The sequence below is a fragment of the Prunus mume genome, linkage group LG3, assembly GCF_029339155.1.
Source record: "Prunus mume cultivar Tortuosa linkage group LG3, ASM2933915v1, whole genome shotgun sequence".
Taxonomy (NCBI): domain Eukaryota; kingdom Viridiplantae; phylum Streptophyta; class Magnoliopsida; order Rosales; family Rosaceae; genus Prunus; species Prunus mume.
Genome location: NC_142700.1, coordinates 10484724 through 10494935, shown reverse-complemented (window position 1 = coordinate 10494935; position 10212 = coordinate 10484724). Strand labels below are relative to the sequence as shown.

Below are 10212 nucleotides of genomic sequence, written 5' to 3'. Positions count from 1 at the left end.
ACTTCTCAAGCATATATAAATTCACAACCTCCTCAACTTCTCAAGCATTCAGAACCTCAACTTCTCAAGTATTCCAATTCTAAATCCTTTAAATTTACAAACCAAAAGGAAAATGCAATGCAAAATGAATTAAAGTTACAACCCAAAGGAAAAATCCAATTCAAAGTTAATTAAAGTTACAAACTAAAAGGAAAATGCAATGCACCAATGTTACAAATTAAAGTTACAAACTCAAGTGTTGGTGGTGGTGAGTGGATTTGAAGGACCCCGTTGTGTTGTTTGAGCACTAATGCTATCTACAAAATGCAATTTTCTTTTTCTTTTTAAAAATATAATCGCGGTTTGCGGTAACTGCAAGTTTTGAAAATCAAATACCGCAACCGCAACCGCAAATGCAGTTCGGTTCTTCATACCGGAAATGAGGTTCGGTTTCCCGCGATTGCGTTCTATTGCGGTAAATTGTCGATTGGTTTTTGCAGTTTTTCGGTCTAAAATGCCACCCCTAGTACAACCCTGTCATTGTTAGGTCTCACGTGGCGTAAGATTTTCCGGCGTTAAGATAGACCCCATATGTGGCGTTGGATGTTTCGGCGTATGGGGAGATTATGTGACATAAGATGAGAGGTCGCACGTGGCGTTGGATTTTCTGGTGTGTTGACAGACCCCATACGTGACGTTGGATGTTCAGGCGTATGGGGAGATTATGTGACATGAGATGAGAGGTCACACGTGGGGTTAGATTTTCGGGCGTATGGGGAGATTATGTGATTATGTTGAGGTCTCACGTGGCGTAGGATTTTTCGGCGTGAGGACAGACTCCATACGTGGCATTGGATTTTCCGGCGTATGGGGAGGTTATGTGATTATGTTAAGGTTCCACGTGGCGTAGGATTTTCCAGAGTGAGGACAGACCCCATACGTGGGGTTGAATTTTCCGGCGTATAGAGAGATTATGTGATATTATGTTGAGGTCGCACGTGGTGTAGGATTTTCCGGCTTGTTGACAGGCCCCATACGTGGCGTTGGATGTTCCGGCGTATGAGGAGATTATGTGATTATTATAGGGAGATAAATTAAAGATTATATTTGGTGAGTTGTGACTTAAAGTAAAGGGTTTTAGGAAAGAACTACGTATGGTTTGATCCCTCAGTAAAGGTATGTAGCTGTGGGCTAAACTTTACTTAGGTTGTTTTATTGAGGAAACTCGGCTGAAAACAAGGCTTCTCATTTGGACTAAGTGAATATGGTTGTTGTGCGATTTGGGCTGAGGCCTTAAGTTACTTGCGATTGTGTTAGGAGGTTAAAACCTCTCTTGTGAGGAGTATTTGAGGAGTTGTTGTATATTGATATATTGGGTGTTCATAAAGTGTCCGAAGTCATTTGGTATTGCTTTGAATTATCGGAAGGCCGAAGGTCATTTATGTGAATTGCATATTATTACATTGTGCGTGCTGCCTATTAGGATATTAAATTGTGTTTTATGCCGGTTGAAATTTTGGGAAATATTCCATTTACAGGGGAGACTTTGCCGAATTTTCAGCAGAAAGTCTCGTGCTCTTATCCCTTTTTGGAAAAGGAGGTTACAGTTTTAGTAAGTGGGCCCGACATAGGTATGATGTCGGGAATTCCATAGGATTCGTTCCGGGTTTCGAGGAAATTCGGGGCGGGTCCTGTCATGTATTTTCAAAATGATATGCATCGTCTTTCCTGCTTTAAGGACTTCACCACTCTTCCTCAGTTATGTCAACAATTGATGGAAACAACTTTGGTAGAAAACTACCATTTGCTTTTCAGGTTGATTCAGTTGGTGTTGACTCTTCTTGTTTCTACAGCAACAATAGAACGAGCTTTTTCATGTATGAGAATTATTAAGAATAGACTTCGGAGCACCATAGCTGATGAATTCCTTGCTGGTTGCATGATTCTCCACATTGAAAGATAGTCTGCTAATAATATCGATAATGAAGAGATAATTGAGGAATTATGTCCCCCCTGACCAGGTGTATCTTTTTATTTTTATGAATAAAATTCACTCGTACCGTCGAGTTTTTAATGTAAGTTTCACCTACTTGTCTTTTGAATCCTGGATCCGCCACTTGCAGATCATGTAAACATTTGTGAATTGTTCATATTTGTATAAATAAAAATTCTGTAAGCAGGTTATGTTCTGATCATCACAATTATAATCTTCCTAATCAACGGCTATCACAAGACTCAGGCTAACTGTTAGTTGGTCATGATCATAGTTATTATTGCTAGATTTCTCACAACAGTTTAGCTTCAGCTGGCAGCTCTGGCTGTCGTATTAATATTAAGAGCACTGATTAAATTATTAATAATAATGAGAAAATTAGTCCTTTATTCTTCCACTCTCTTTAAATTCTATGCAAAGTTCCAAAGTCTACGATGGTCAGGTTGGATTTTATCCTGTCGGATACAAGTCATCATCAAGTGGAAGGTTTACTTGACCCCATATCGTCCAAGAATAATATTCTACAACTAATTTTAAGACCAATAATCAAAGAAATGAGTGAGATCATCAAAGGTACCAACATAAAATTCATATTAATTTTGGTACTAATTAGTTACACATGGCCGACTAGCTCTTCATCTAGTGATATTTCTCTTTTATTGGAAGAGGTTCCATGCTGGGATAGAAGAGAAGTAGTTGGACATAAACTTCAGATGTGACTTGATCAAAAACAGAGAGGTTGGAAATTCGAAGGTGGTGAGGAGTTGGAGAGGATGGTTTAATTGTTTCCTTGCAACTCCAACATAGCAAGGAAACAATAACTGAAAGATCCTCCATATATAAAGACACATATTTAATCAACAATAATTCCAGGCTTACCTAATTTTTATTGGAAGAGGTTCCATGCTGGGATAGAAGAGGTAGATCTTTCTGTACTAATTAATTACACGACACACGGATTCAGAGAAGCATATGCAAGCAGCTCCTCGTTGCTTTCAATCACCGCCATGTCTTCTTCTTTCAAAGTCAATCGAGCTTCTATGCCAATGCCATCACTTACATCCACCAATGAAATCATGTTCTTGAGTTCGGCTGTGCTAGGGATATTACTCAACCATGATGGCTTTCCCCATCCGAAATCAGCTTCATAAAAGGGAAACCTGCACCAACTGGTTAAACAATAGTTGTCTATATCAACCTTTCCAATGAGCTTCCCTAACTCATTGAACTGTTGGAACACATCCTCACTACTCATTCCGTTACCATATTTTACCTTAAGTTCTTCAAAGCCCCTCCTCAATTTAAAAACCAAGCTTCCAAGATCATGTTCTACTTCGCTTTCCTCTGTCTTTGCTACAGAGTACCCCACAAGATTTCCCAATAAGTTTTCTGCTGGCAACTGCGGCAATATCTTCCTCATGTTCACAAATTGACACCATACGGATGGCCTTATGACACCCGAGTTTGATCTTGATGCTTCCATGGCACATTTCCAGATGAGCGCTGACACTACTTCAATACGTGTTGGATTTGGCACCGTGGCACTGGCAGCTTTAAGCTTGAGAGTAGCAATCTTGGAGGCATCAAACACAAATCTTTTTGTTATGCAATTGTACTTGACAAAGCCAACGGAAGCTCGGGTTGAACTGAGGAAATCAAGAGGTGGGAAAAGAGCTGCTGCAGCACCAAATTCTACAAGAGGCACTACATGATCGGTACTGGCCAAGGAAAGGGAAATTGCAGACCATCTATTAATGAATTTGCAGAGTGTATAAGCATCAATGAGCTTATGTGAAATGTTGACTACAACTGCCATCCCTCCACATTCAAAGAAGTTAGCTTGGACTAGAAGAAGATGGCCTGCGCCTGCCATGGATTCTATTGCATTTGGATGCAATTGTTTTAGCATCCCAAGATCTGGCTTATCGAAAACCTGTGACATGGGACAGTTGACTCTGGCTTCAAAAAATTTAGCCCCATGGTCATTGCAACAGATTGAAACATCCTTAGATTGGATTGTTCCTGCAAAGGGATAGAAGTGAGTGAGGACTTCGGATAATGACCTTTTCAGAATCTTGGACCTTTCAGCAGCCAAAGAATGGCTATCGCCGTTATTGCTGGGGTAGAAGAGAAGTACGGAGACATAAACTTGAGGAGTAAGCTGATCAAAAACAGAAAGGTTAGAACTTCTGAGGTGGTGAGGAGTTGGAGAGGATGGTCTGATTATTTCCTCCTGAGTGACTTCAACCTTGATCTCTGAAGTCATATTTTTCTCCACACTTGAAAATTTCACAACACAGACCGTCCATATAAAGACATCACAACTGCAGCTCCTCCAGGACGAAATTCAACTTCTTTGTTTATTCAGCTTATTATATTATCCAAATAGTATATACACCATAACAATTTAATTACTAATGGCCTTCTGATTGTAAGAAGTTCTTAATCTATTTTGGTGGGCCTCTTAGATAGTGAAAGGCTCTTGTGTTTACATTAAGAGCACTGATGACATTATTAATAAGAAAGAGAAAAAGTATTCATTTATTCTTCCACACACTATAAATTCTATGCAAAGTGCCAAAGTCTACTATGGTTAGGTTCGATTTTGTCCAATTGATGCAAGTCATCATACCCCATATTGTCCAAAAATAATATTATACAACTAATTTTGAGACCAATAATTAAAAGTAAAGAGTGAGATCATCAAAGGTAAAAACATCGCATCCATTTTAATTCTAGAAGCACAAGAGTTGTTTACACGATGACAATGCCCACTAGCTCTTGGTCTAGTGAAATTTATTTATGTTGGAAAAGGTTCGAAGTTCGAATCTTCCTTCCTCCATAGTAAAAAGAAAAAAAGAAGAAAGAAAAATTATCCAGGATTTGAAAGCCAACTAGGCGAAACTTACCTACTAAACTCAACGATACAAAGCGAATTCAAATTTGATTAATAAACATTAAAAATACACATAGGGGAAACCATAGATAGATCTGAGAATCAGACTATGAAAAGTGAAAAATTAAAAAGAAAATTCATAAATTGTGGATAAAAAAAAGGGGACGCACATTTGCCACATCAGAATTTAACAGACCAACTAATGGTCTGGTTAATGGAGGGTCTTATTTGTAGGATTTCCATAAGTTTGGGTACCAGATTGTTGGGTCTTCAAAGCTTAGGTATGAGTTTGTGACGAACCTCATAGTTCAAAGAAGCATACGTTAGCAGCTCCCGGTTACTTTCAACTATGGCCATGTCTTCCGCTTTCAAACTCAAGCGTGCTTGTATACCATTCCCATCTCTTACATCCATCAATGAGATTATGTTCTTGATTTCTACAGCACCAGCTGGCATACTCATCCATGATGGCTTTCCCCATCCGAAATTGGCTTTGTAGAAGGGAAACCTGCACAAACTGGTGGAACAATAGTTGTTTACATCCACCTTTCCAATGAGCTCCCCTAACTCTTTGCAGAGCTGCAACACATCCTCCCCACTAATTCCATTAGCAAAATTTACCTTCAATTCCTCAAAGCTCTTCCTCATTTTAGCAACCAAGCTTTGAACATCATGATCTACTTCACTTTCCTCTGTCTTTGCTACAAAGTGCCCGAAGAAATTTCCCAATAAGTCGTCTGCCGAGTGCTGAACCAAAACTTTCCTCATGTTCACAAATTGACACCACGAGGATGGCCTTACAAAACCCAAGTTTGATCGTGATGCTTCCATTACGCATTTCCAAATGAGTGCTGACACTACTTCAACGCGCGTTGGGTTTGGCACGGCCGCACTGGCAGCTTTGGACTTGAGAGCAGCAATATTTGAGGCATCAAACACTAATGTCCTTGTTACACAATTTTCGTGGACAAATTCCACAGGAGGTTGAGGTGAATTGAGGAAATCCAGAGGTGGTAAAAGAGATGCTGCAGCACCAAATTGTGCAGGAGGCAGTACATCAGTAGTAGCAGTGGAGTCAAGGGCAATTGCAGCCCAACTATTAATGAATTTGCTTAGTGAATAAGCATCACCGATCTTATGTGAAATGCTGACTCCAATTGCCACTCCACCACATTCAAAGAAGTTGGCTTGAACTAGTAGAAGATAGCCTTTGCCTGATTTTGTCCTGCATTCTATATCATTTGGAACCAATTGTTTCTGTATCCCAAGATCTGGTTGGCCCAAAATCTGTGATATGGTACAATTGACTCTGGCTTCAACAAATGCAGCTCCCTGGTCATTGCAGCTGATGGAAGAATTATATACGAATTCTCCGGCCCAGGGGTAGAAGTGAGTTAGGATTTCAGATAATGATATTTTTAGAAGGTTGAGTTTTTCAGCAAACAAAGAATGGTGATCAATATTATTGACCTCATCACTACTGATGATGGGATAGAAGAGAAGTACTGGGACATAAACTTCAGATGTGATCTGATCAAAAACAGAGAGGCTGGTGTTTTTAAGGTGGTGAGGAGTTGGAGAGGATGGTTTAATTATTTCCTTGTGAATGACTTCAACCTTGATCTCTGAAGCCATCTTTTGCTCCAAGCCTGAGTTTCGTAACAAAGACCCTCTATATATAAAGAATACAAAAAGAGAAGGATAGGGTTGTGGAATCCATTGACATTGACTTGTTAACACAGAAGACTTAATCTAATGAACAATAATGCTAGTCTGTTATCCAATTGTTTATTAGATCAGTTTTTATGTATTGTGTGCTTATCTTATAAATGTATATTTATATTGTCCCAAGAACAAAAAGTGAATTGTATATTGGTTGAGCCGATTGCATGTACCACTATACATTATTCTTTTCATTGCATTCATCGATGTGATTTCAGTATTTAAATCTCTTTAGTTCCTGTTGGGTGAGTTGCCGGCATGGAATAATTTGTTAATTTGCTAAAACATGTGGTAAGATTCCAAACGGAATCTATACCGTTGTTATTGAGAGGACGATAGCATACTAAACTTACACACACTACATAGATGTTAGAACTTAAACCCAAAACCTTTCCCGAGAAAGCATTTGCTTCAAACTACTACATTAGCAGGTCATTGCGTTAAACAAGTTCCTTATACTAGTGTGAGTAGTTGAGAATCTTGATTTTTTTATTTTTTTATTTGGATAGGATGAGAATCTTGATATGCACAAAAGGAGAATCTAGGATTCTATAGCAGTTGTTGGCATTATTGATCAGCTAAAGTACACTTTTTATTGTACAAATTTATAAATAAACCTAATCCTAGACATGTATTTATAAAAAAAAAAAATCCAAGCACTATTTAAACATAGAAACATACCCAAAATCAACCTCAAAATCAACAATTGTATATTTTTTGGGTGTGTTTATAAATGGATTTTGAGTGTGCGTAATGATGGGTTTTGAGTGTGTTTATAAAATGTTTTGGGTGTTGGGTTTTTTTATAATTTCAGCCCCAATTTTGGGTGTTTTAGTAAAACTCCCTTTTTATTGTTATGGTTTGGCCCCTTTTTTCCTTTTAGTCCATATCATTTTAATTTTTGTAATTTTAGTCCGTCTAATTTGGTTTGAATTACAATGAAATTTTTTTTTTTGGTCAAAGATTTATGATGAAAATTAAAATTGTAAACTTTACATGAAAATACGCAAAAAAACCCACCACATGTGACAACATTTTTTTAAGGTAATATTGCACTGGTCCGGATAAATTTAGTATATCAGTTGTATTCATGTAGTTATTTGTTTCACACCTCACATAATAACTCACATCCGAGTTCCAAACAAATAGTATAAATCCCAATACTAACAATAAAAAAAATCCAGACATTAAACAAAAAAAAATTTGTCATTTTCCCCACTGAACTATATGTGTCTGAGAATTAAGCCCCCAAACTATTTGTCCAGAAAATTAAGGATATGAAATGTTTAAAAATAGTCAATTTATCCCCTTCCGTTAAATACAAAAGAATTCCATCCAATATGCCGTCAACTAGCAGCACGTGACACGCATGTGAACAAATTTCAAGGGCAAATTAGACATTTCATCGCTCATTTTCTTTTGAGTCCCAAGATTCATTCGATGTATCTCAAAAGTGTGTTTAGATTGAAAATTGGGAGTAATTATGATTTAGGGATTCTCGATTCGAATTGCTTGAATTTATTTATTTATTTATTTCTTTTTTGGGTGAGGAAAGGAGCCAAAGCCCAAACAAGAAGAAACTACAAAGAGATCATCCTCAGCCTAGCCAAACATCTAGCATGAGCATAGATTATCAATAACCCAGGCAGCGCCAGATCAAAAAATTGCTTGGTTTTGGGAACGGTGAAAGAATTGATTCGCACGAAGGGCAGTTTGTCTCTGACATTGACGAATCTTGTACCACACTAGATCGAAAAAATGTATTTCCATCTCAGAGACACTGGAGAGTCTAATTTATGGTTAGTGTTAGGTGCATTTTTTTTCTATCTCTTTGTTTGATGAATATTCTACAAATTGATTTGTGTGTATCAATTATAAAAAAAAAAAGGGGGTAATTGCATATTTGGTCACTGGGGTTAGGATCAAATTTAAATATGGTCATCAAAATGTCAATTTTCTCAATTTCATCATCATCCTTCTCGTCGTCAGTAAATCAAGTCTAATTGACTAATTTCGTCAGTTAATACGCACGTGATGCGTGTGTGCAGCCCTGCCCTGTATACCATGACCGCCTCATCCACTCCCACCAAGTAAATGTCTTTGTCCTTTTACTTTTATTTATTTTTATATTACTCCATTTACTTAAGTTTACAATGTAAATAAGGAAGTACCCCCCATTTGGATTCAAATAAAAATACTAGAAAATCAAATTCCCACCAAATCAAAATATGAAAAATCGGTTTTAGTGCAAAATACGATTTAGGCTAAAAATGATGGCTCATTAAGTGAATATATACTTCATATTAAAATCCCATAAAATCAAGTTTTCTTATTTGATGTGTAAGGAATAAAAGCCGCCAAAAATTATCTTGAGAAAATAATTATTCCGAAAAACCATTTTTCATACTTAGTCAATATTGCACCTCCGCTAAAAATCTTGAGAAAATGATTTTTCATATGTAGGAACCCAAAAATCTTATCCGAAAATATTATCCTAAATTAATTGTTTAAGTAAACAAAGTTGTGAAAAAAAAACAAAAAATGAATAATATTTGCCATGGCAAGCCTAAACTGCTGCAAACACACTTTGCTAAGTAGGGCAGCCACTATTTACATGAATAGTAGCTGCCCTAGGGCTCCCCTTGCCATGGCAAGGGGCTAACTGGTGGAAGTGCTTAGGGAAGAATGGGAGGTTTATGTTATGGCTTATGCGGGGAATTCCTTCCTGCGTTGGTATGATTTGGGCATGGGTGTCGGGTTGGGAATCTGTGGGTGGTCCGGTAATCTTTGTATGCATTGGCAGTGGGGATCAATTAGGAATCGATTGGACTTGATTTGTTGATGATGCGAATTGTGATGAGGAAATTGAGAAAATTAATATTTAGGTGGTCAAATTTAAATTCTAGCCTAACTCTAGTTACTAAAAATGTAACTACCCCTGAAAAAAAAGACATTTTATGTAGTCAGTGGTCACGTAGTATCGTTCTAGGGCTTCGATTGATTCCTTTGTTATACACACCACACAATCTCATAAAACCCACAAAAAAATAGAGAATTTGTTTCTTTTGTTTTTTTGTTGGAGCAGATGATTCTATTTATAGAAGCAACCTAAAAGACAAAAGATAACAAAACCATCAGAAACCCAAATGTGAGAGGCGGAGGCAATAGCGTAATCTTTAAAAAAGATTTGAGGTCTGAACCAAACACATGGAAACAAAAGAAGAAGAAAAAAAACAGAGGAATCTTGGACGCCTCTTCAATCGGCTCAGCTAAATAGCATTGTCAATAACCGAAATCAGCAACCTACAAGAGAAAAAGAAAATCAGAAAAAACAGGACGAAAAAAACTGCAACTAAATTAGAAAAAGAAAAAGTGGTTGAAGAAACTTAAAAGAACGATGAAAAGAAAACCTAGTGAAAACCAACTGGATATTTAAACAAGAAGGTAAAAGGTTAAAGTAAACAAACAAAAAAGGACAAAAGGACAAACCAAAGAGAACACTAGAAAACGAATCCTGAAGCACTTACCTAGGCATCTGCAAGTTAAAAACTTGCAAAATAGATGGCAAAACAAGGAAATAGGAGTTAGGTATGTGGACCAAGGGAAACAAGCAAAAAGAATA

At 37.4% G+C, this 10212-nt stretch overlaps 2 protein-coding genes across 2 annotated transcripts; both read right to left on the bottom strand.

Moving 5' to 3' along the window:
* Window positions 1-2544: 2544 nt before the first annotated feature.
* Window positions 2545-4335, bottom strand: LOC103325664 (akuammiline synthase 1-like). The gene has a single exon (XM_008227843.2). The coding sequence runs from the start codon at window positions 4236-4238 to the stop codon at window positions 2916-2918; it is 1323 nt and encodes a 440-aa protein (XP_008226065.2). The 5' UTR covers window positions 4239-4335; the 3' UTR covers window positions 2545-2915.
* A 723-nt stretch (window positions 4336-5058) lies between these two features.
* LOC103325769 (akuammiline synthase 1-like) lies at window positions 5059-6524 on the bottom strand. Its single transcript, XM_016792636.2, has one exon. The coding sequence runs from the start codon at window positions 6501-6503 to the stop codon at window positions 5139-5141; it is 1365 nt and encodes a 454-aa protein (XP_016648122.2). The 5' UTR covers window positions 6504-6524; the 3' UTR covers window positions 5059-5138.
* Between the last annotated feature and the right edge of the window lie 3688 nt (window positions 6525-10212).